Source organism: Melanostigma gelatinosum, assembly GCF_949748355.1.
Source record: "Melanostigma gelatinosum genome assembly, chromosome: 17".
Taxonomy (NCBI): Eukaryota; Metazoa; Chordata; class Actinopteri; order Perciformes; family Zoarcidae; genus Melanostigma; species Melanostigma gelatinosum.
Genome location: NC_136650.1, coordinates 17,577,942 through 17,604,916, shown reverse-complemented (window position 1 = coordinate 17,604,916; position 26,975 = coordinate 17,577,942). Strand labels below are relative to the sequence as shown.

The 26,975-nt window shown below is 43.3% G+C and overlaps 1 protein-coding gene across 4 annotated transcripts; it reads left to right on the top strand.

The window, feature by feature from the left end:
• Positions 1–24,289, top strand: phactr4a (phosphatase and actin regulator 4a). 4 transcript variants are annotated; one of them, XM_079287995.1, is made up of 15 exons: positions 1–329; positions 6,282–6,326; positions 12,968–13,138; positions 13,227–13,307; positions 13,414–14,562; positions 15,179–15,547; positions 17,193–17,324; positions 17,806–18,382; positions 19,326–19,552; positions 20,150–20,315; positions 20,589–20,644; positions 22,143–22,204; positions 22,310–22,447; positions 22,860–22,936; positions 23,114–24,289. In XM_079287995.1, the coding sequence occupies exons 2-15, from the start codon at positions 6,314–6,316 to the stop codon at positions 23,127–23,129; spliced, it is 3,234 nt and encodes a 1,077-aa protein (XP_079144121.1). In that variant the 5' UTR covers positions 1–329; positions 6,282–6,313; the 3' UTR covers positions 23,130–24,289. The 4 variants fall into 4 exon arrangements, with proteins under 4 accessions (XP_079144121.1, XP_079144122.1, XP_079144120.1 ...); XM_079287996.1 differs by lacking the exon at positions 1–329 and adding an exon at positions 1,124–1,206; XM_079287994.1 differs by lacking the exons at positions 1–329; positions 6,282–6,326 and adding an exon at positions 8,649–8,906.
• Positions 24,290–26,975: the final 2,686 nt, after the last annotated feature.

Below are 26,975 nucleotides of genomic sequence, written 5' to 3'. Positions count from 1 at the left end.
CATGCAACACCGTTTGACAGCAAAGTATTAACAAACATTTAAATACAACATTTAGGCGGCTCTCTAGACATTGTTGTATTGAATTCAGTCGATGCGTGTGTGCTTTATCTTGTCGCCCGCTTACGGAAAGTTACTTTTTGTGACTTTATTTGGGTCAAAAGGTAACGTTAGTTAAGCTGGTTCCGCCTTTGCTTTCTTCTCCCTGTGATGGACAACAGCAGCGACAAGTGTCAGAAGTAATCAAGGACGAGATACAGGAAAAACAAATTACGTCTCCTGCCTTTTTTCTGGATACACTTCCACATAAATCAACAGATTACAAAGAAAAGGTGAGTAGCCTCTATGCGCCATAATACACCCGTCTGTTTTAATGAAGTATGAGCTAATTCACGTTAGCTAACAAGGCTAATGCTAGAGTACCTGTTGCTGGCTCTGACTTACTTTAGCTAGAGGATTAGCATTATGGCAGTGCTCTTTGTGATGCGTCTCTATCGTTAGCTCGCAAATCTAGTGTGGGTCGGGCAATTAGAAGGGGCATAGTATACACAGGGACACCGAAAAAAGCAGTGTAAATAACTATATTCAGACTGTGTTGCAGTGAAGTTATAGTCTTTAACTTTTCCCAATTTAGCATACCGCTACCTGTAACCTTAACGTTACCTGTCTGGTGTTAGCTGGATGTACACGTGACTTTAGATAGTCTGAATGGCTTATCATAGTGGACGTTTTTCAAGTCCCTTAACAGCTGTGTGAATGTTAAGCCCCATTTAATTTATTTGTGTTTTGTAATTCTCCTAACTTGTGTCACCGAGTCCTCCGACCTTTTTTGAATGGCGGCTGTAGCTTTTATACATTACAATGGCTTCAGGTGTGAATTATTTGGCTTGCAAAGGGAAGCAACTTGTCTCCATGTGAAAGCTTCCCCTGCATTCCATTCACAGGCCCGTCTACTTGTCCCAACAAGCACCAAAGTGCTGTTAGTACCGACCGAAACTGGTAATACGCCCTATAGGACACCACATGACTCTTTTTGACAAAGAGGAGCTGCAGCTTTAGTCAGTGTATTTGTTCTAGATAGGTGGCATTGTTATCGGGTCAGCCATGTTATTGTGCTTTGTATACGGATAGTGGAATGTTGCATCCGAGAAGGGACAACACCTCGACGAGGTGTTTTGTAAATCTTTGTCTCAATCTAGATGCTGAAAGGTGGGTAACAATTTTGCAATGCGGTTGTGAAGTTGATGGGGCATGTTGGCATTGATTTTCAGAGAAATAGTCACCTACCATGGCTCATATAGAGTGGTCCCGTGTGACGTCACAGTTTAGCTGTCGGCCATGTTGGAGTACACACAAAGCCACTGGCATCCACGGCTGAGTCGCATGGTGGTGAACTTTTGTGCTGTCTTTGGTTGTGGCAGCAGAGCTGATAGAGACAAGAAATCATTCTTTCGTTTGCCAGCGGTCATTACACATCAAGGAAATGACATGAAGGAGCTATCCAAGCGACGTCGGATGAAGTTAGGGATTAGTTTAAAGTTAATTCCTACGCACACAATGACATGCATGTACAATGTACACAAACACACGTGTCTGTTTGCACTGAGTAAACATTGAATATTGCTAAATATCGGACCAGATCTGTATATATTTACCCTTCCAATGACGAGATGAGAATTGTCGACGACCGTTGCTTTGACGTCTCGGACCCATCCACTGACAAACTGATTATAAGTGGCGAGCCCTTTGTAGCACTCCAACTCGTCTTTTGTGTAAGGACTGGGGGGTGTTCACGAGATACGCGTAGATGTTGGCGTAGTTTGCAATAACACCATGTATGTATGGCAGCTATCAAACCTGTTGGAAGCCATGTTTTACCTCGGCAGAATAGATAAGTGCTTCTATTTAATTCATCTGTTAGTGAGGCTATCTCAGAAACTTTTAATACAAAATGTTTTTTTGTAAAGGTAGGCTTTTTGCCAAGATATAAGTTTCTACCCAGGAATGATTTCTTAACATTATAGGATAGGAGTCATTCATCATTTGTGCAAAAAAAGATATACTTCTGGAACTTTTCCCACGTTAGACGATACCTAACCGCACTCTGCAGACTTGGAAGAAGTATGCCCTGATTTCTAGGACATTTTGAGATGGGGAACAAACTATAAAAGTGTCTATATTTGGTAAAAACAAGCTGCTATGGTGGGTACAGTAGGAATCAATAGAGAATGGATGTGCTCAGATGTTGTTCATTTGTTTGAGCATTTCGATCTTGTGGATCTGTGTGGGACTTATGTAATCAGACGCCATTATCAGCTGGCTGTCAATAGTGAGTCATTGACATCCAAGCAAACTCCAGCTTGGTTCTCCATGTAGTGATTGCCAAGTCAGCAGAATGAGCGAGGCCCGATGGCTGATTGTACTGCGCTCTGCAGTGCTCCATTCTCTTTTCTCCAATGAACTGGGAGATCTTAATGTGCTAATTGGGAGCTTACAGTGAACAAATATGATTGTGTAAAATGAATGAATGCAGTGCAGTGCAAACAGAGTACATCTGACTTTTAAATGCTAACTTTTCAAAAGCGTTGTGTCAGCTAGAATATGAAATACCTCTAAAGTGCATCATTGAGCAATCTCAAGTTATTATTGCTTTGCTCAGGCAACATGATTGGTTGTACTGTGGCTGTGCAGTGTGCTTTGATTTATTAGAGTGAGTTACTCCCTGCTTACCAATGTCCTCTTTTACCCACGATTTTATTCTCAAAGCATTGTCTGAAGAAATATGCTCTTATTTAAAAAAAAATAACAAAAGAAAATCTTACCCTTTTCTCACAATCATCAGATTACTTCCTTAATAAAAGATCATTCATTATTGTTGAAAGTAAAAATAAGGGTGTTTTAAGATAAATGCATTTAGAAACTGAAATTAAGCTTTGTTCTTGCATGATTACTAAATATACAAAAGTCTTTAGCAATATAATACCTCATAGTCCGCCTAGCATTATGATGCAAACATGCACAACATAATGGCCAGCATCTTGTTCAGTGTCACTTTGTAGTTTGTGTTTTGTTCTGTTATTTGACATCGTCTTGACATTTTAAAGCAAACGCTAATGCTCTTGCTCTACGGGCACATTGTAACGGAACATCCGGGTAATTTCTACTCGGAAGTCAAACCATTTTTGCTTCATGCGCCACTGAACAACTTTCACAGAAACGACAGGAGCCGGCCTCCAACACCGTATCCAGCTCTCTTTATTCATCCTTGAAAAGGACAGACACTTGACTTAAAATACTGAAATATCAGCTGTTCCTGATCCTATTGCCAAACCTGAAAATCTGGAAGCCATTTTGCCTCCTGTTCTTAAAATTGTACTCCCGTGTTGTCTACTTCTGAGAGATCCCATGTGGGCACGGTTCACAAAAGGTGGGGAAGCAATTGCTTGATATGGGACAAAAGATAACATCCCATCTCCTGCTCAACCTTTTGGATGCTGTGTGAAATAACGACGAGACTGTGTGAACCTGTGTGGGTTTGTACATGTTCACGCGGTACTCAGCTGCTCTAGTTTACTGGCTTGTATGCACACAAAGCTGTTCACATTAACCTCACCTCTGTGTTTGCGTTGCTGCATCGGCTAGTTGTTGTCTGGGTCCGGTGCTCCAGGAGGATATTCGAGAACAGAATTGGGTTGCAGTGGTGCTGAACTTTATCTAGTGAATTATTTGTGAGTTTAAGGATGTATCGGCTTCTCTCTCTTTACGAGCATGTTGCTAGCAATCAATAATAAATGGAGAAAATTAAATTTGAAATGGTAATAAACTAAATCTAGTAGGGCTACCGCTGTTGATTAGCTGATATAGTATGAGTAAGTTATGCCATAGAAATCCAGATTTGTTCATCATGCAACTGCAGTTCCAGCAGTTTTTCTCTTACATGTGACCTGTTGGCTACTTGTATGTATTTTTTTGACTTCATCATCTGCTCTATAGATGATTATTCCTGTGGACGTTTCAGGGAAAACCTGAGGCTAATATTTAGCAGTGACATACACACAGGAGTAGTGGATACTAGCCTCTTAATGGATCTTTTTGAGTGGAGTTCAGTACTGACGTGTAGTCTTGCTTGCAGCTGTGTACACTGTACACCGAGACTTGTCAAACCAGTTGGACTGAACCAATGCTGACCAGGCAGAGGGTTGTCTGCTCCTGAGAAGGCTGAAACTAGCTGCTGCCAGTCGCAGTTTCCTCTTTTAGTTTCCATGTGAGGTAATGAGGAAGGAAGTCGACAATTTGTCCTCCTGTTATAGTTCCTCCTTGTATATTTTACAGGTGTGCCGTAATGACTTTGCTGTTTTCCTGCTGGAACCAGAAATCAAAGCCAAATCTCACGGATAGCGTTTATGGGTTTTTTATCGACGATCGATGATCTTCAGTAGAAGTAAGTTGGTGTAACAAGACAGCCTTTTATAATATTGTCTTATTGCACTTGTATTTCATCACAACTACCTTTTTTTTCCAGCTGAATTCACAGAGAAGCAGCACTTTATCAATCCTTAAGAAGTTGGCCTAGTCCAGCTGATAAGAAGGTGGAATACTAGCCAGGCTACATGCTGCCTTTTCTGCTGCAGTGTACACATTGTGCAGCCTGTTCAGTCACACAGGCTTTCAAGGGACTTTTGACATTCCAAAGTGCAGCCTGATACTGCTGTTAGGACCATCCCCTGTTTGTGCGTGATCGAGCCGCACCTACTGATTTTGACCAATCACAGGCTGAATCACAGGCCATCATTTGAAAAGTTGCTGGGAGAGTCGACACAGATCGTCTTAATTTTTTGTCAATGTCTGTTTCCTATCTGTGCGTGTAATCCTGATCTTGACCCTATGATCATTCCCCTCTTTCTTAAAGCAACAGGACATTCAAATTGTGACTTTGTAACTAAATAGTGTCGTGTGTTGTTGCCATCAGTTCCTTTTTTAAAAGTCATTTAATTGCTTCCCTGCTATTAATCATCTTTATTTCCCATTTGAAGGCAGATGGTTCTGAACTGTGGGGAAATGTTTCATCCCAGACTTGAGAGTTTGGACAGTACTACTCTTCTTTGATGTGTGATTGACAGATCATTGATCAGCTAGTTAAATGATTTGCTGACCGCTGCTGAAGAAAGCAAGGACCATGACAGTAGAAACCCGGCTGAAGCTAATTAGGTTAAGTCTAGTTTTAGAAGTGCTTAACTTTGAAACTTACACCTCGCCTTAAAATGTGTTTTGGGTGATCGGATGCAATAGGATCGTGCTTGACCACATGAAAGTATTGGTGTTTGTGGAGACTTGTATTAATACCAGGTGTAAATGTGAAAAGGTTAAATCGTATCTAGATATAATCTGGGGACGAGACAAAATTGTAAAGGGGTTCATACATTAAGCACAAATATTTCTCATAGTAACTCATACAATACATTTAAACCTTCTTTATGCAACAGACTTACCTGAAAATAAGGTTTATGAAGTAAGCCTGGCTTAACAGCCGTCAGGTGAGCTTTTCAAATGAACTAACTGAGCATCGAGACGTAGCTCCACATATTTCACTGTTCTAGTGGAAGCTTTGGGCAGATGTGATGTCAAACAGCTTGTTGGCATCACTTAATTAGCAGGTCTCTCTGCCACACACCACAAACACACACACACACACACACACTGAGCTCGTTTTGCTCGTCATTGGTTTGACATGTTACGGTAATTTGCATTATTTAGTTGCAACAAGCATCGTGGTTTATGGACTTCAATAAAAAAAACAGGTTTCATTTTAGTTACGTACTCAGCACTTTGATGTATTTTCAGTCTTTTTAGATGATTCTTTTATGCGATTGTGTAATTAGTTTGCTTAATAGTCTCGCAGTTTTCACAATTGATTTCCAGTCAGAGTGAGTTAATTAGAGCACTATTTTGTCTTTGGCTAACACAACAGAGCTTTGTTCAGCTTCCCCATTAACTGCAGAGAACATCCAATCTGTTGAAGTGCCCTGAGAGCCTTTCACTGACTTACTGACTAATAATTTAAATCTTTAAAGTCTTCAATGATCGGAATAACTTCAGTTAAGTTTCTATAAAGTTTAACTTTAATATCGGCTGCTCTTGAATTCCGTCGTCCCCGAACCACTCAAACTTTATTTTTGATGAGAGTATCTTTCATTCCAGTTCTTGTGATGTACGAGCTGTGAATTAAGATTGTTTTCACTTGTTGATAATCTGTTAAAAAAAACCGTTTTGTTCATTTGTTTCAGAAGCTGCTGACTGCTGAGCTTTGGACACTGTGATGGAAAATCCTGGTAAGAAAATGTATAATTTGTAGGTTTAACACTGTAAGCATGTCATACTTTTTTGTATTTAATTGTGCTTTATAGCATACATATGTCAGCAGATTAAAAACATATACAAATAATCTGAGTAATTTTTACTTAAAGATATAAAACAGACCTCAGTATAATTTGAGTTTAAAACTGTAGTTTAAACTGGTGTTATCTCAACGATACTATCATGATGACAGAAAGTGGTGAGTCAACAAACCCAGTGCTGGGTTATGAAGTTGGCTGTTAAGGGGCGGGCCCTGTCACGCATTGTTCTGTTGACACTGCCGCTATCTGATTGGCTCCCGCCCAGAGGACACACCTGTAGGTTAGCAGAGCTGACGGGTTCTCTCGCTGTCACTCGTGGCCTTGTGTCTATTTCACCTCTGTCCTCGATCACTGACGGACCTCAACATACCATCGTATACACTCCTTTAGCGCAGAGGAGCTTCTTTCCCATTGGCTGGACAGTTGCAGTGTATTTGCTAGTGGGGATATACCTAAAGATGGCTGTTCAGTCTGAATGTATTCGTGAGTAAACCTGCTTTTTATCTGATGTTAAATGCTGAGGATTTATATTTCACGTCATGTAAACTGTGATGTTCTTTTTTTTTTTTTTTACACTGATAAATTTGTCTCTGCTGAAATATTAGTTGTAAAATGATTGACAGTATTGAAATTAAATGGTCAGTTATTCCTCTGCTCCATTGAAATGCCAACACGGGACAGGGCACAGCTCCCTTTATAGGCTGCTGGGCCAGATAAAGACAGCTTGATCTACTCATCCCTGCCTGGTCTTGTGTCCGAGTATTAAAGATGTGGACGTATTAAAGATATACGTCCTCCATGGCCTTTTTCCTTAAAGTGATACCATGGCTGTTTGGCAACAACGCTTCACATGTCCTTGTAATTTGATCTGAAAGGGCGGAGTTATCTAAGCGTGTTTGCTTGTGTTCAAGTCATATTAGTATTTGAATGTTTTGGGGTTGTTACGATGACACATTATGATAGTATTTGTGTGAATCATGCTCTCATGTTCAGAGTGGATTGTTTACAAGCCTGGAAAAAAAAACCGAAAACGTGTTTGTCTCCATCTGCTGCTGAGTGACATGATGGGTGATAATTTAGAAGATGTCGTAGTTTGTGATCCTTCTCTGTTTACTCATGGTTTCCTGGATTGTTGTCCTGATTACGGTCCTTTTACTAAAAGGCTGACTTGTTGTCCTGCATTCCTCACATATTTGTGTCAGGAGTTGTGCTCACATGCTGTACCTTGAGTGGGTGACACAGTGAGCAACGGTGATGTAACATTTCATTATGGATTTAATTTAGTTATAGCTCATATCGCTCCCTACCAAACCTCTTTAAACTAAAACATTTCAATCTATTACATCCTAATGTACTACCAGTAGTATACTTTTTAAGGAATTATATTAATCTTATACCCCCGTCATCAACATGTTATTACGCTGGCTTGTCCAGGCAATTCAGGCAGATTCTCAGAAGGCTAACATCCTTATTCCTGTTTCCATTTGTATCTCGAACATGCAGGGAGGACCTCCTCTTCCTCCCACACACTGATTACATATAACCTGATCACACGGTGCTCTAATAGAAATGTTCAGACACAGGCTGCGTGTGTGATATGTGTGTGATATTAAGGCCTCTAGTTCAGGCCTTGTGTCTGCTCAGGTTGTTAGTATTTGTTTGGCACTTTAAGATACTCTTAGATGTGTTTCAGAAAGATTGAGAGACAGTGTGTGACACTAAGGAGCAGATGTTTTAATAAAAACATTCATACCCATATCGGGAAATATATCTGTAGTTGTAAAACTGAGTTGCTACTATCGACTAGAAGTGTCATTGGTTCGCACATGCGTTTCATAGTTTGAAAGGACAAACCCTGGAGAGTCATTAGACACCACCGCCGTGTCACTTCCTCTTCTCCGGCTTCGAGCTCCGCCTCGGCTCGGCTCACCTTCCACTTCTCGAGTTACCTCACCCTGCGGAGTCCGCCCTTCGCCCTTCAGGGAGTCGTGTTTTGTTTGTCAGCCTATGAACCGGTGCTAGCAGGGGGCGCCCACCACATTGCAAATCCCTCGAGGCTCGATGGCTCGGCTGGCCAAAAGCTCAATGCTCAAAAATCTACTCTCTGGAATGAAAGGCATCTGCCGGATTACCTTATTGACGTACCTTATTCATGAAGTCAGCGCTCCAAGAAAGGGAGGGACCTAGGAACTTAGAGTGTGTTTGTGTTTTAAAGGGAAAGAAGGAGGGAGGAAGCAGAGGGGGGGAGACCAAATCAGGCTGAAGGGTGGGGGAGAGCAAGACTGTAGAGACAAGGGAGAGACTAAACGAACACAAGTGAGCAGTCGAGGCGGTCTTGAGTTACAGGAGCTCTATGTCTTGTTTGAGGAGAGCGAGGTGGCGTTAGGTTTTCCTCTCCTGCCTCTGGCCTCGGGAGAGGCAGGGCCCGGCAGGCCAGCGGGGACGGGAGCCGTAGCATGGGACACAGTGCTAGCAGTGAGACTGTGGCCCAGCAACCAGCCCAACACGACGCGGGTGAGTCGAAGGACCAGAAAGCTCGGCACTGAATGGTTTTGCCGTGAACATGTTGACTGGGTTTTTTTACATGGGTAAACAGCCGGGCGTGTTTGCGTGTGTTCACAGTGGAAACGGCAACAAGAGGATACTGCGTTCAGGTGTTTTGCAGCGTAGAGAGAAACTAGAAGGCGGCAGGCTCAGACGGGTATAGAAGAATGTGTGCAGATGGAATGTGGTGATTGTGAAACGTTCAAACCACACAAACATCTCTCTGTCTGCACCCGGCGCTCCTCCTCACTGTGGACCCTTTTTCTGAAAAAGACAAGATTTGGGGCTACAAGGCACCAGCTCTCCCCCATGAGGATCTGGCTGCTGCTGTTGTTTCTATTCAAATGACTTGTCTTCTCAAGTCATATTGTAGTCTACAGGTGTAAAGAGAACCCTGAAGTCCCTCTTTCAGAACCTGTTTTTGCTGTCAAAATGCGGATCCTCTTTCAAGCGCTATTTGCACACCTACGAATTCTCCTTAATAACACAGTTTGCAGCTGTTGGAATCGAGTAACTGAGTAACACATGCCCCCTCCTGTCCGTTGCCGCTATTCTGCATAACATCACAGCCTGTAATGTGCTGACACTGAGCTGTTGATCGCGTCCTGCTGTTAGTTAAGAGGAGCCGTTGACTTGTAATTCGTCGGAGCAATATTTGCTTTATATTTTACTGCAGGGCTTCTGTTCAAACACTTCTCGACACTCTTGCCTGACTGAAACGAGTAACATGAGAACATCCTCTTTGCTGAGTATTTGCTCTCCATGCAGAGTGTATTTTTGCCTCGGGTGAACTATAAATGTCATGTGACTGGCATGAGTCATAATGGACGGCTTGACCAGAGGACTTGAAGGTATTGAATCAGAGCTTTTTGTTCGTAGACTGGCTGAACATTCACAGAAGCCTACATGTTGTCACTAGTCTCAGGTTTTGATGAAACAAGCCTCCCCGTTTAGAATCACTTCATAGACTCATGCCTATCAGTGTTTGGTCCGAGCATTGTACGATGTTTCTCTCCGCTTGGCTTTCACCTCCTCTGTTCGGGGTCGTTGCCTTTTTTAAATTCTCCGGTGGTTCTGTGGAAAGCAGCCGTCTCAGATTGTCATGCTCCAAAGTACGGGGTCACCACATCACACTTTGCTTCTGTCACTGCCACACCACCACTCCCAGTTTAACAGCCGCTGGTGTCGGGGTCAGAAATAGCTGCGAGGGCCAGAACGCTGCACAGAGTTCACTGACCTCCCATATGCCCGCATTTCAGCATAACACATACATGAAAGGACCTGCTTCACCTCACACGGTGGTTAGATACAACTAAACTAACATTGCTGCAACAGTGGGTCATACATGGTTAAATACCAGTTAACCAGCACTTGGCTGTGTGACTGAACTGTGGGTGTATCATGGCAAAATCTGTCTGAACAGTCTCAACTCATGAAGATACATGTGTGCCAAACAAACATTTATGCATCGACACAGAAAAGCAGTGCGCACACATTGGAGGTAATGAACAGGGATGTTCTTAGAGTAAAGAATATCAAACAAGTTTGACGTACAACCTAATCCGACCTGCTTTTTCTGAAGCTTTGATGTTTTTATCGGTAGTGGGAAGACAAAGGGCCAATTAAAAAGAAGGTCAAGGCCGAAGAGTACGGATCTTTCTGTCCTGCCGTGTGATACGAGATACAGTGTAGCCGCGCAATAGTTTGGAAATGCCTCGTGTCATGTTTGCACTACAAGTTGTAGTCTGGCCTGTTGGTTACTGTGTTGTGCTCCAGCCGTGCACCCATTGCTGTGGTAGCAGAGTCGAACTGAACAGGTTTACACCGACGACGAGTACAGATGATCATGGTCAGCAGTTGATAAAAGCATCCTATGTGAATCAGTCGCAGCATTATACTTTAAATACAGGTTGTGTCACAGAGAAGTATACTTGATAATCTGTCGGGGAGGTACTGGACCACATCAGGTTCTGTTTTTGGTTTGATTTGTTTGTCCGCAAGATAATGGAAAAACTACTGGCCTGATTTTCATGAAACTGGGTGAAGCATGGGTCACAAAAGAATCCATAAAATTGTGTGCAGATCTAAATCAGGGAGCGGGCACACAAATCATGTTTCACTTCTGTTAAAATTGTGAGGGTATGGCCTTGGCAGAGGTCTGCTCTCTGAGTGTATTCATTCATTTCAAACCGCTGTCACAATAAACTAAAATGTGTAAATGTCTGGTAATCATGTAAGCAGAGCTTTTCCTCTTCGTGGGTTGTTTGGGATTCCTCCTCCTGCTCTCTATTTATATCTTCACTCTCCTCCTCCATCTCTGCCCAAATCACATTACCTGGCAATGCAGCTGAGATCCTGCGAGAAGATAATGTCATATCGCCCCAAAACCCCACTATCTGCCAATATATCTTGATTACACGGGACATGAATGAGATGAAAGTTATAGCTAAACAGAGCCTAACCCAGACGTTTATTATTGAAAGGGCTGTAGCCCACATATTACAAGCAGATCAGATTTGTCAGAGATCGAAGAAGGAATGGTAAAAGATGCCTTAGCTACAACGAGCTGGTCAGATGAAGCGCTGCAGGAAAGGAGTTTACTGCAATCTGGATGAGATCACACTCTTCTTATTCTATCCGACATGAAAACATTATTAGTTATTAGTTTATCTAAACTGTATGGAAACTGCCAGCTACAGAAAATAAAAAACCTTGGACATGTGCACTGACACTTCTTCTGTTCCCGATTGAACAAATTCTAGTAAGCGATTAATAAATCCCGTGTTACTCATTAACACCTCCTGCTGTCCCTTTAGCTCTCCTCCCTGACTCGTGATACATTTATCTCCGAAAAAACTCACCTCCAGGTTTTTATAGAGATTGTAAAAGCTAATAATTCATGTTCAATACCTCTAGTGAAACATGTGTGTGACAACCCTGTAGCATTTAATACCAGTCAGTGTGTGGTGAGACAGGTTAGCCCGTCCTCTGTTTGTTCAGCTGAAATCAGTCAGTTATGGTGTTGCTGGAAAGAAACTGGATCCCAGTTTTCACCTTGTTTTTCATCATTCCTCATATCTTGCCTCTATCAACCCAATTTGTCTCCGCTGTTGTACGTGTTGGTTGACCCCATTCATTCTATGAACCACGACTTACACGTCTGACTGTGATCACTGTTGTAATGTTAGGGTAAGGAATTGACTGACTGTTTTTGATATTTTAATTATGTTTTTTCAAGTGCCAATAGCTGATATTTAATCATTTAATTTTATAGTTTGTTTTCCAAAAGAAGTCCACCTTACAATAGCGTCACCAGACAAATGCAGAAGATGTTTCCTGGTCCTTTCTAAACCCATCGCTACTGTGTCAGAAATCCTATTAATTCACACTCTGTGGCAGCTTCGAGCTGAGCCCTGGCCTATGTCTGGACATGCATACCTGGTCAGGAATCTAAAATGTGTCTGTTACAGCCACCAGAGAGGGACTGTTTAGTTGTTATGTTGGATGATTGTCTCTGGAAGCTAAAAATTAGGGTTTCTACTACATGAGGTTTGGCCTGTACATCAGCCAGTCATCATAGCATCATATCTGACTGATGTGTTGGAAATTATGACAGTTGTTTATAAACTAGAACTGTCGTGTTCGCTATCCTCGCAGGCCACCGGCAATTACGTGTCATCCGGATGTGGGCATTTAGTGAGACTGCAGATTAAGTTCCACTGTGCCCAATTTGTAATAGACGCTTGCCAAGAATTCTGTGGTAAGCCTGACTAATATCAACATAACTGGGACGTATCAGTTATATTCACATGAACGCAATGAACTGGTCTGTTGAAAAAAACATGACTATTACATTTGTAATGAGCAGTAAATGCTGAAGTGTATTATTATTGTTATTATTATTATTATGATTATTATTGCAATGTTGTTCAGTCACAGCTCTTTGAATCTGTAGCTGATGTGTGACTGTTGGTGTGTATTGATCTCTTTATGTTTTGCATCTTTAAAATAATCCTGTCGTGTTCATGCAGACGATGAGGTCGACCTGCAACACAGCACAACAGGGGGTGAGGAAGGAAACTCTGTTGGGGGATCGCCTCCAACCAAACGTAAAGGCAAGTTCTCCAAAATGGGGAATATCTTCAAGCCCTGGAAATGGAGAAAGAAAAAGCCAAGTGAAAAGTTTTCTGAAACATCGATAGGTATGCTGGATGCAAGGGCTTCTTATTTCCCTCTGGTATGTGTGTTACATTATGCTGATTTCTTTGTCTATTTTATTTCTTTTTTCAGTCTTGGAAAGAAGAATTTCTGTTAGAAAAAGTCGCCAGGAGTTGATTGCCAGAGGGGTTTTAAAGGACATCCCAGAAAATGGTAGGTCAAGCTTTACTTGTTCTTGTTGAGGAATATTCTGCAGATGAATTGGCTCCATTTTTGATGACACTAACTGTATTTCCCTACTTGTGTTTTCATGGGACAGAGAGCAATGATGTTAACCACTCCAAAGCCCCACCAGTGAAAAATGGGCACCCTGTGCCAATGGACATGGACAGGATGTCTGAACCAGGGGTGCGAGTGTCTCGAGGGGAATCTGACATGAAGGGGAACACCCTCAGGCCGCCCCAAGGAGATGAACGTCGAAGCAGAGCGCCGTCCGACGCCTCCCGGAGTAACCGGGCACCTCTGGACGTGGACTCTCACGCGCGGCTCGCTGTGGACGTGGACAAACGAAGCCGCCTTCCATCAGATGTCGACAAGAGAGGAGCATCGTTACCCCGAGGACCTCCACAGGACGATAGGTACCGCAGAGAAGAGAGGCGAGACGGCAAGGAGGATCGGGAGGACAGAGGAAGGAAGAACAGGGAAGACGTGGAAAGAAGGGAGGGGGGAGTTGACCGCAGAGAGAGGCGAGACTGGAAAGACGAAAGAACAGAGAGAGACAATAGGGAAAGGAAGGACCGCGACGAGAGGGAAAGGAAGGACCGCGACGAGAGGGAAAGGAAGGACCGCGACGAGAGGGAAAGGAAGGATCGCGACGAGAGGGAAAGGAAGGATCGCGACGAGAGGGAAAGGAAGGATCGCGACGAGAGGGAAAGGAAGGATCGCGACGAGAGGGAAAGGAAGGATCGAGACGAGAGGGAAAGGAAGGATCGCGACGAGAGGGAGCACAGAGATCGCGACGAGAAGGAACGCAGGGAGCGCGATGATAGAGAAAGGAGGGACGACAGGGACAAAGATAAGGATCGGCGGCTTGAGAGGGAAAGGAGAGAGAACAGAGACGACAGAAAAGATGACAGAGAACTAGAAGACAGGGAGAGGAAAGACGTGCGAGGCGAAAGAGACGACAGGGAGAGGAGAGATGACCGAGACAGGCGAGAAGACAGAGATAATGACTGGGCCAAGAGGAATGAAAGAGAGCGACGAGATGAGAAGGAGCGGAGAGAAAAGCCAGAGCGGCCCATGGATGACCTGCGGTCTATCGTCAGGCCCGTCTCTGCGATGGACTTGCGGCCTTCTCTACTGAAGACGTCCTCAGAGGACAACAAGAGAACTCGTCCAGCCTCGGAGGCTGACAGGAGGACGACCCTGCCCAGATACAACCAGGCGACAGAGTTCAGAGACCGCTCGGGTAAGATCTCTCTCTTGTTTTAATTACACTAGCTAACCTTGTTCCAACCTGTGACATTCAACTCTTATGTTAAAATAGCCCAAACTCTTTATTGTACTCCACATTGTCCATGTGTCAGTTGACGAAGCAGTTCTGTCTTGTTTGTACTTGTTTTTATTGTGTCAGGTTGACGTGTAAGCGAAAATACTGACTTACTATTTCCCAGGAAGTAGTCCGTGAATGTTTTGCTATGATGAAATACCAACATGTGTGCAAACCAAAGTCTCCTGATGGTGCTGTAACTCTGGGTAAATGATTGAACTGTATCTCTGACGGGGTTTATGAAGCCAACCAGCTTAATCTGAACAGCTCAACAAACTGAAACATCAAGCTTTGATACTGCATGGATTTAGATCATCATCTTTCTCCATGTCTGCGGTTGGTGAACTTTAGATCGTCTGATTCATGTTACCTTTCATCCTCCAGTAACATCTTCTTTACAAGGTTCACCAACAACGCATGTCTTTCCTAAATATTTTACCACATGCGGTTCCCCTTTTGTGTTTAAGGTAGAGAAACGGTGGGAACTTTGTTGTCGTGATGTTTCTAATGCTGCGTTTGTGTGTGTCCTCTGTAGAGTCCGCCGGCGTCCGCTTTACCCCTGACCCTCGTCCACCAAAAGACCCTCAGCATGAACTCCCATCAACCAAACAAGCTCTGCTGCCCCCTAAATTTCTTTCCGCACCTTCCACCGAGTCTGGCAAGAGTCCATCCCCCTCCTCTTCATCTTCATCCTCCTCCTCTTCCTCCTCCTCCGCTGTTGCTGTAGCTGTGGTCAAGCCCCCAAGGACGGTCTCCCTCATAGCTGAGGACCCACCTCGTCCCCCCCTCGCTGCTCCTTCCTCAGCTGACTCTGACATGCCGCCGCCTGTCCCCCCCCACGCCAAGCAGCCTCCGGTCCCTCCACCCAAACCCAGCAACCGCAACAGCAACCCTGCACTATTTGGTGAGTTTGTTGGTGTCTGCAGCTTTTTGGCCATAAAATATTAGCCTCCATCTATAAACCGCTGGTCTTTGTGTCGCTTACTTTTTAAGCAAATAACTTCCAAAATGAGCATTATGGGATTATAATTACATGTCAAATGCTGGACCACCACACAGGGCCATGTACCACTTGGCCATTCAAGCATCATCCCAGAATACTGTTGCAGTGTTTGCCACTAGTCGAGTAATGTATTGGTGGAGAGGTTCATGCACCTGTGGGACAGTTAGCAGCCTGTTGAACCAGCAGTTCAAACATGCTGGCGTAGTTTGAACGTAGTGGAGGAGTTGAGCGTACTATAACGGGTCCCTAAAAACAGGGACGATGTACTCCTTTTACGATTGTGAGGAGTCAATGACGTAAACGTTGGGATTCACGCGGTATGTTGGTTGTGTAAGGTTTGTGCCCACACCTATTTCAGTGTTATGGCTGTTGTGATTTTAAACTTAATCATCTTTAGTTAGTGTATGAAGTGAGGAAGACACTGCAGGCGGAGCAAGAGACTCTCAAAGTTCAATATGTCAACAAGCAGATGCAGGAAATAGTTATTCCTCTTTGAGTCAGAGAAAGTTATTGACAGCTATATTTAGTTGCTGCTGTTAACAACGTCCAGGCAGTGGATGTTTAAGGCTCTTTAAGTGTTGACAGTAAATCTATCTGGAGCCTCACAGTTGCTTTGTTGGTGTTTTCCCGTGTGTTGCCAGTCTCCGGTCTCTGTGTGTACAGCCACCAGTTTCTGAAGAGAAGACGTGCAGCGGCCTGTCTTTGCATTGTTTGTATGCAGTGCCAGCAGAACTTCCCTGGACCTCAGGTTGACACTGATTGTCTTTTAGTATTTAGTCCTATTCTTTGTCCCAGAATGCCACGGCTGCTCTTGTTTACAGCCCATCCCAGCACTGTCTCTTTGAAACAGTATCTGTGGCAGTGACACATTCCACCACCATTTGTTAGGCGAGGTTTCTATACATCCTACCGCTTTCATTCACAGTCTGCACAGAGTATCTTATTGTCTCTCTGAGATTACTAGGGCTGCCGACTGACAGTTGATGAGTGGAATCATCCATCGCTGACCCCTCAGTCAAGATCTATGGTTGTGCTCGTGTAAACAATTTAATCATAAACGCATTGGTTGGATAGATATAAATGATTATGCCGGTTGACCGTCGTGCTGGGAGCAGGGGGGAAGGCTTTTCTGTTCTGTGTACTGACATGTACACTGATACGAATTTCTACAAAATGCTGACTCCAGCTGATTTATCGCTCTCTCTCTAACTGGGATGAAAATTGTGTTTCTCTGCGATTCATTCCCTTTTTTAACCATAATGAATGAGCAGAAATTTCAGAAAACCGTAATTCTGTGTCAATGGGAAATATCAGAGTTTATGGTCCTTTATGTAACCAGGGTAATGAACACAATCATTTTTATCTCGTGCTCAGAGTCCTTTTTCCACAGAGGCTGTTTCAATATCTAGGGAGGGACGTGTACTCTGCTCCTGGACCGTGTCAAAGCAAGACGAGCGTTAATCCCGAAACCGCCCTCTTGAATTTCTCTCCCGTCTCGGAATGTAAACCCAGCCCTGTCCCTGACATCTCCGCTCATTTTTGCCAGCTTCCTCATTGAACAGGGGCTCTCAGGTCAGGCAGCCCTGCTGCTGGACCAGCTGGAGACGCCAGAGTGAGCTCGGCCACTACCTCTCTCTACCCGTGTACCTGCGGCACAGAGCCGTCCAGGCCCGCTCAGGTACCCAGCGGGGCGCCACACCTCGATCCATCCTAACCGAGCCTGCCGATTGGTTGCATCAGTTCTCACCCCCCCTCATAGCATAATGGAGTACCTCACCTCAGTTCTAACATCAAGCATGTGTATTGCACTTCTAATTTAACTTGCAAGAAAACATTGCATGGAGACAGGATGGACATTTAGTCTGCTGGAGTGCATTGAATGCTTTTGTTGATCCCAATGGATGTTACTCACAGACTGTTGATTCAGGTGTGTGTTAATGTTCGCGTCACCCTCCACTGACTCAGAACCAGCTCGGCAGTAACATCTTTTCTCCACAACTAAAACGTGTTATTGACATACTTGCTTTGTTTTGTTAATAAAACATAACTTCACTGCTACGGCCTGAATGTGCATCTTCGCGTTCTGCCGGCGGGTTATGTTCGTGAGCATCATTCTGTACAACATGTCTTGATTCCTGCTGTTCTTCTTTCTTTAACAGCTGAGCTCCCACATCCTGGCAGTGGTATCATCATAGTGCCGGCGCACGCTAAGCGCTCGCCACCGACGCCACCAAAGAGGATGACCCCGGTCACCAAGCGCCATGCCAGGGACCCTTCGCCTCCCAGTCAGGACCCGGAGCCTCCCGCCACTGCCCCAGCTTCGGCCCCTGTACCGGGGCCCCCTGCTGTCCTTAAAGGAGATAACAATGAGGACAAAGCAAACGCAGCAGAGCCTCAAACCTTCGCCGAGTCTCTGCCTTCACCACCGACCCACATACCTCCATCTCCTCCCAGGGTTCAGTCGCTCCAGCCACCCAGCGCCTCGTCCTCTGGTCCCGTGCCCACTGTGACAACCGATCCCCCCAGCCCGACCACCGAGCCTCCCAGCCAGCTTCCAGCCATCCCCCTGCACATCCTCATCCAGAGAGCTCTGGCCAGCCCCTGCCCAGCTCAGCCCAACCCCGACGGCTCCCAGAGGGCCCACTCACTACTGTTTGAGTCTCCTCCAGAGTTCCTCACCGAGATGGGGGGGAGCTCACGGAACTCTCTCCCTGTCACCATTGAACCTCTCCGGCTGTAAGTGTCCCACATAGTGTCCATTACATTCTTGTATGAGAGCACAGCATTGCTTTGAAAGCTGAGGATGAGCTTACTTAAGTTTAGCCCGTCGTTTAGCTCTTAAAACGTCGTCTCAGTCCTTTTTCAAGACGTGATTTAAAAAAAAAAAAAAAAAACATTAGCTGTTTTTCTTTGCCTTCTATAATAGTTAATTAAATATTATTGGGATTTGACAAAAGAAGGCATTTGTCGAAGTCTCTTAGTTCTAGAAAATTGCCTTATTGCTTCCATTCATCACCATTTCTGAGATTTTATAGAAGTTACTAAATCAAGAAGCAAATTTACCGAGCTATTGAATATGCTTCATATTCATATTTTGTTCACGATTTACTCTTACTTTTTAGCAGTTTGAGCAAATTTGTCATGCAAAGATTATACGCCATTCAAAATCAACTCAGGCAGGGCTTATGGGTAATTCTATGAAACTCGACCCAGTGACTGCTGCATTTGGATTGCTCTTTTCAGAAATTGATTTATTTATTTGATATGTTCAATATGCTATTTAATTATAAAGTTAATTTGCAAGATACAGCAGAACTCTCTGAGCTACTCTTTGTTATTGAATGTATTATAATTGGTTTTGTCATTACTCTCCTCTCAGATTTGCTCTGCCCCATTTCAAGTACATCTTTCTAATTAACAAAAAAAAAAAGACTGAATGTTTCCTGGGCTCTTGACCTGAAGGTAGTATGTTGCTCCACAGCTACAAGCAGGAGATCAACACTCTTCAGTCAGCCAAATAAGAATCATGGAGAATTGTATCTTGTTAACCTCTTCAATACTTGTCTGCATACCAATTGAACATTGTGGTTACAAGAAGTTTATTCTCACACTTGGACATGACAGAGAAAAGACAGACTGTGAGTATCTTCAGCTCCCTCACCGCCGCCCTTGTTTACAGGCAAGAAGACGATGACTTTGACATCGAGGAGGAGCTGCGGAAGCTTCATCCCCACAGGCCTCCTCGCCAGCCGGACCTGGAGCCCCGCAGCAGGAGGGGTTTGGTCGGGGACCTCAGAGTGAGCGTCATCCATGAGGGCGGAGGCTCCGAGGACAGCGAGGAGGAGTCCGACTCCGACGGCCCCATCCTGTACAGAGACGACGATGAGGATGAGGAAGGCCCTCCAAGTAAGATGGTGTTTCTCATACTGCTGCATTTAAATCGTGTGAGAGACTGTAGATACACATGCCCGTAATGCAAGTAGTGAGTCTCATCTCTTGCTTTCCCTGAATACCTTTTTTTTTTTTTTTTTTTTTTTTTTTTTTTGTACATGCATGTTGACAGTTTTAACCTTAAACAAAGTGTGATTGCAACTGTTTTGGTAATCGGTTATTCATTGTATCCTCAATGCTTTTCTTCGTCATTTAGACAGCTAATGAAGTATATTTGGGGTTCGGACCGCTGGTCAGACACAGCGAGCTATTTGAGGATTAGACTCTGACTTTAGAAGACTATTTCCCTCAAGTATCTGAAGGCGAAGAGGATCATAAAATCCATCTTCCCAACCGTCGTAAACTTTAAAGGAGTTTCCCAAAAGGCAGCTGAAGACACTCGTGGAAATGACGGTAGAATAACGAGGGCTCTCAAAACCTTGTAGGTGGCAAAGGGCTTCCTAAGAAGGAGTTTTTGTTTCTCATTTTTCCTCAAGTCAACACTGACGTTCTATGTTGAAGTGATGCGTGAGTTGTGTTTACATTTTTTTAAATATGGATACATGTGTGTAGCAGGTGGGCTGGCGAGTCGTGTGAAGAGGAAGGACACGTTGGCCTTGAGGCTGGAGAGACAAGAGCGAGAGGAACGGGAGTCTCAGGAGGAGCAGGACAGCATGAGTTGGCAGAACAAGGAGCAGTGGACGGCAGTGAGGCGCAAGATCAGTACGACGCTGACCAGGTAAAGGACCCACATCAGCTCACTGACGCACGTATGGATGATTTATATCCTCGTCGTAAAATTGGATTTTTGCCAAGTCTCTGTCATCCGTCTGATATAATGGCTGATGCAGTTTGACAGATTTCATACATTATTTAAAGTGTAGGTAATATTGTTTGAGGCTCGCCCATCTCATGCCGTGGAACTCCCTTCTCGAGACGACATATGTTCCTTTGACACATAACACATACCTACCTTTAAAAATGAGTAGTCAACAGTGTTTTGTGTCTTCAGGCGGCTGAGTCAGAGACCATCAGCAGATGAGTTGGAGCAGAGGAACATCCTTCAAGGTGAGGCTCTCCCTTCATCCTGGTGCTTTATTTGCATTCTCTGCACCACGAGGTCTGAAAGCAGCCTCTTCATTTTTCTTTCATCCTTCCTGTCTCCGGCATATTGATAGTCACTAAACACACAGCACGTTGCACAGTATTGGTAGTGTTTCATGTCAGCTTTCAGACTAGTAGACCGAAAACCAAAATACATATTTGGTTATTTATTTACTTTGTCTATTTGCATCTGTCGATTTCTCCGGAATTCACCAAAGGTTAGCATTAGATAATGGCTCATTTAAATATGTAAATGAACCATTTCAGAAAACTTGTAACACAAACAATAATATCGTTAATGTAAGTCATGAACTGGAAGTTTCGTGGTGATATCCAGTAGTTTTTTTTTACCCTATTCCCCCTGCAGTGTCTTGCAAAACGTATGGCATTATACAATATATCAATTTCTTAGACTCTGAGCCTGAAATCTTTACTTCAGTAGCACTTTTACACACCAAACCTTCCGGTTTCATATCTATATTCTGAAGGTTTTTACACAGGGGTTGTTGTGTTTTTCATACTGTACCCTGATGTATGCAAATTAGCACATATTTAATAAAATAATGCCACATTTACGTATTTATGAAACATACAATTTCAGACAATTTAATATTTTTTAGCCCATTCTCCTGGGGTGTCTCCTCTCAATGTGAGATGGTGATTGTGAAAAATGTATTTGAGAGACTGACTCAAATATGCATCAAATATTCTTCATGCAGCCTACACACAGATTGTGACGACGTGTGTGTGTGTGTGTGTGTGTGTGTGTGTATGCGTTGTCCTCATTATGTTGATCTTTTCATTTGAAGTTCTTGGTAACATCTGTTTTGATATTAATGCTATAAACTAAATCGTTACTGTAATGATGATGATGATTGAGATACAGTAGGATGGCCGTACATTAGAGGTGTTCCTGAACCGCTTCATCAGCACATTTACTGATCCAATGAGGCGGTTTGGGTAACGGCCGTGTGACAGATTCACATTTAGGGCGGTTTTATTACTTTCGTCTCCGTTCATCTCTGTGGTGAGCTAACGATGTGCAAAGCTACCGTCTGTCACATTCACAGTTGGGTTTGGTCTACAGTAGGTTTAGGGTTAGACGGCATTAGACTGGCATTCCTTCTCCTGCTGTATTGAACATTATGAGTGTTGTGAGTTCCAGTCTACACTGAAACATCATTGCAGCATCACCGCGATCCCAAGTTGGATCCCAGAATCGAGTATTAACATCGTACTTCTCAGAATCTGTCAACAAGTTTTGATCCGGGACTCCTGTCCTCAAACGACTCGGCCAAGACGCCGCTTCGCACCCGCGCTGAAACAAAGCAGCGCCTTGTGCGGAGCACGGCGACGATTAAAGGTTTTGTTACTGCGGCGTTCCGGCGGCAGCTCGGGTGAGATCTACCTGACTGGCTGCAGTGTCTCCCCCACGCTCATGGAATGTCTTTTCTTCCTGCAGCCAAGAATGAAGACGATCGACGGATGGAGAGGTCCGAGATCAAACGGAGGCTAACGAGAAAGGTCAGGATGCAACGAAGTAACTTCGTTCTACATTTGTTCGGTTGTTATTATTATGAACCATGGCACCTAAAGCAGATCTAACTGTTCCTGCTCCTTTTCCCTCAGCTGTCCCAGAGACCCACCGTGGCTGAACTCGAGGAGAGGAAGATCCTGCGTTTCCACGAGTGCGTCGAGAGCACCCACGCCCACGAGTACGACCGGCGAGCCGATAAACCGTGGACCAAGCTCACTCCTGCTGACAAGGTGAAACTCGACCCTTCTCGTCATGCTAACAGCGCTCCTGTGGCTTACAGCTTCTTAGCAAGAGCGGGCCTGAGCCCTGTGCGCGTTATAACGGCAGAGGATTTGCATTCCAAGCAGATTCAATATCGAGGAGGAATCCCGGGAATGCAATACAGATGCTGCTTAATACCTGGTCCAGTGAAGCTCAGGGAATATGTAGGAACAGGAATTATATGTATGTTAGAAGGGACGTTATTTTACATGCACGTTTTATTTGTACTAAAAGTAAAAAAATCTTTCTTTTTAAGTTTGTCTGGCCCGTTAACAGACAGAAATAATCTAAGTTCACGTGGCTTTGATCACGGCTTTGTGCCTCGCTATGAATGGATAAAAGCTTTTCCCCCGCTGAAGTGTCTTTCATGTCTCTTCTCAGGCTGCCATCCGCAAGGAGCTCAATGAATTCAAGAGCTCAGAGATGGAGGTTCACGAAGAAAGCAGGATCTATACCAGGTCAGGCTTGTATAGCGCGCCCATCAATAATTCACTTCAACTGGTTTCCCACGTTTGTTCAGCGGAGTCATCAATACTTTATTAGTTCTGTTCTCTCTTTTGAAGATTCCCTGAAGAGTTTTGAAGCTAAGAATTGTCTAGAATAACCTCTCTACCGGTTCTCTCTTTTTCTACCAGATTCCATCGGCCTTAGCTTGTCCATGCTGACCAGTAAAGCACTTAGACTGGGACTAGTGAGGAGTCACAAGTCTCTCTCTCTCCTCACTAGGAACCGAGCATGTGGTCTGTTTTACTGACTGCCTGCTAATCTGCTTCAGCCAAAAACACTGCTGTCGCTGGAACCAAAGCGAAAGAAGCCACAAAAACCGTTCAACCCGCGGTCGGTTCTCAGAGAGACTCCAGTTCTGAGACTGTGGAGGAGTTAGTTGGTGCGTCCATGATGGAGGTACCGTGTGCCAACACTAAAAGAGTGAGAACCTCGCGTCCTCTGCTGGGGCCTCCGACGGAGTTAGATTGAACTGAAAGGAAAACTGTCACGAGGGTTATCACACCGCGTCCCTCATGGAAACCGATCTCCCCGTGCCTTTACCTGCCTTCATCTTCTACTTCCTCTCTTTCCTGCAAAACAGGAAGACTATGCCCATAACAGAGATCACTGTAGTTCACTGTTAACGCTGTCGATGGTACCACCTATATGTTCATATGTACGCTAATGTCCACCCCGCAACCAGCCTTACATAATCTCACACACGTGATTTAAAGGTTCATACTAAATGTGAGACTTCCGTAGAGCAGTATACTTTCGCTTTAAAACTCAGTTTTAACTCTATTTGAATCGAAAGTTTGAGCCTTGTGTTTAAACCCCCATAGCGCTGATTCTGACCTAATATCTGAAAGTGTGCATTTTACTGTATGTTGATCATTTAAATGCTTCTCATGGAGCACGTATCACTGGAATATTTTTGAAGTAAGGCACTTTATGGTCCTTAATTGGGTGCGTAGAGATTTAAAAAGTTCCGAGCCTGTAATTCTGTTTATAATTGAATTATTCAAGCAGGAAAATGTACATATTTTTATTTTCCTGGCTGTTTTATGGTACTTTATATATACGAGTTGGCTGCAATTGTAGATCACTTACGTAGATGTGATTGACTTTATATTGTACATCCACAGTAATGCTGACATGTTTTAATTGTAAAGTATTTCGCGAATGTATATCCAAGTAGTAATGGTACAAAATGTTTCTTTTGGTTTTTTTTGATACAGAGATCTTTAAGAGGTTTTTTGCAAAGCACACTGGATAAATGAACAATCCACTACGGAAATTAAAATAACCTGTGATTTTCATTTCAATGTGGTGTGATTCTTCCATTCTGCCCACTCGTCACCATCTTAGATCTGCCGGGGAAAGATTTAGTTTAATGCCCAATCGCATTCTCCACACTCGAGGACTTTGAGGGTTCAGGGCTGTCCCTCTGTCAAGTCCTCAAGTGTTTGAAAATGTTTTGTACGTTTGTGAACACTTTACGTAAAGCCGCATTTCTGCAGATTTTGCCCATGGGAATTACCCAAAATTCATACGACGTTCAACACGGGGTTACAAGTGGAAGCATGGCGACGTATAAAAGGTAAACAAAGACGACAGCACATGGGTGTTTCCGTCTGGCACATTATATTTACTCAGAAACATTAAGGGTTAAAGATGAAACATATAAACACATGAAATCAGAAGGATGGAAGCAGCGATTAAGTTATTTGTTCATCAAACATTTCATTTTAAAACGAGTAAATGTTTGAAATTCCCTTTCATCTCGTGAGGCAAAAGCCTAGAAGACGTTTGAATCAGGAAGTAAAAAGTATGAAATAAATACCCACGATTGTACATAATATTTGTTGACGTCATGGTAATGTGATATGTTGCAGCAAAGTGTTGTCCTATTTACACTATTTCAAGCCCTTGCAGCCTCTCACGCTCAACCATTAACAGGTGACGTCAGTTAAGTCCCTGAGGGTTCAGGGTTTAAGGCTTTAGGGGGGACATCAGGCCTAAATGAATGAGAAGTACGTGGCCTCTTAAAATGACCAGATGAGGGCAGTGTTTTATACAATGTGCAGATGAAGTCACTGACCAATCGCCACTGTCTCAATAATATGCTCCAAGACAAAGAAACCCTTTATAACACTCTGTTCTTCCTGCATGGTGGACCTGTGTGATAAGTGCAACTGGCATACAGTCGTTTGTCCCTTTTAGCTCCCCTGGGATGCTAATTTGCACCAAATAGACATGAAGTCAGTCAACAGGAACAAAGCTATCCTCCACTTAGTCTTCAGACACTTAACTGAATGTCAAATGATTTTCAAACCGATTTGAAGCGTTCACCTTTAATCTGAACTGTTCTAGTATCCTCTGTTTTAGAACAAGAAGACCAGTGAATCCTGCTGAGCAACAGCAAGTTTCAGGTACAAAAAGTACATTAATCCCGTTTTAATAAGCGATATTAAATAAGTATCTTCTCAAGGTATCCAACAGTATGTAAACTAATATATAAAATATCTACAAATTAATTAAAATGAGTTCCAGCAACATCAAATACATTAATTAAACTCATTTGTTAAGCAAACAAGAGGTTTTCTTTTTTTGTATTAAAATCTGACGAATGCTCCAAAAGGCTTAATTTGCTTATTAACATCACTTAAATTATGTTCTGTGGAATATGCTCCTGGACCACCTACTAAGTTATGTATCTCTCACACATACACAGCTGTACACTAATTACAAATTGACATATTAATCTGCACAGTCACCAAAAAAAACCCATTCATGGTCTTGTGGTCATTGCAACAAGGCTGTGCACAGTGGTCAGTGTCATACTCCTGCTGCTTCTAACTGATCCGATTGAGCACAAATATCTAATGTTTGAGATTGACAAATGTAGTTTAACACTTTAAAGACCTCTGGCTAAAAGCTTATTTTTAGAGTCAACTGTTGATGAAACCGTTTCACCTCAGTGTCATTAATTGTGGCGCTTTTGGTCATATGACGTGATCTTCATCAGCTTTATTCATCATTTCAATCTTTAATGTCATGTAACGGCAGTATTTTAATGTAGTATTAAAACTAAAATGTCCATATAGATCATACTCTACTACTCCTTGACTCAAAAAAGTTATAGTAATAATGTCAAACCGGCAGCGATTGAATGCAGATCCATGAGGCCCCATCTGAGTCATTTTCTTCCTTCTCTCCTGCTGCTGTCTTCACATTCACGACACGTCCTCAACATGAATCATCCCGCTTCATTTTGAAGGATACATCTTGAATGATGGACGTAATCTCAGACAAGACGGATTCATCAGTGCTTTAAAATGAGTGGTGTCTCTGAAAGTTGCTTCACATGTGCAAAAGTTAAAGTTTGTGACTTTTCCCTGCTGCAAATACACAGAAATTCGTATTAATAATTATAATTATAAATAAATCCCATTTGACACTGACGATGATATATATCCTTAATTTTACATGAGGAAGGCAAGGTAACCTCACTACTATCTAAATATTATTTGGGAAATATCAAGACACAATGTGACACAAAATAAAAGCTGAATAATTAGATTTCTATCTGCATCAGTAAACCTCCTCAGTAAGAAAATCACAATGAGAAAGTAGTCTGCCTGTGTTCTCAGAAAGCTAAACAATAAGCTGTAAATTCCAAATGTTGACGGTGGCTGTGTTAATGGTGAGTTATTTTGCTCTTGCAGAAAAGAGAACAACCCGTGAGCTGAACTCGATTTTGTCTCTGATATGAGCATTGAATATTTGTGACTGCATTGGGGGCAATTTATCTTCCTGGGACTAATCGATGCATTGAGTTCTGTTGGCAGGCGGCTACATTTAGGCGGCAACAAATCTCCATTTGGGGCAATTTATAACCGAAAAGCACATCCCAATCAAGTAGCTGTGATGCAAGGAAAGATTTTGCAAAAGATTTTGCTGATGCAAGACCGTAATTCCATTTTGTGAATATAACAAAGCAGGCTGTCA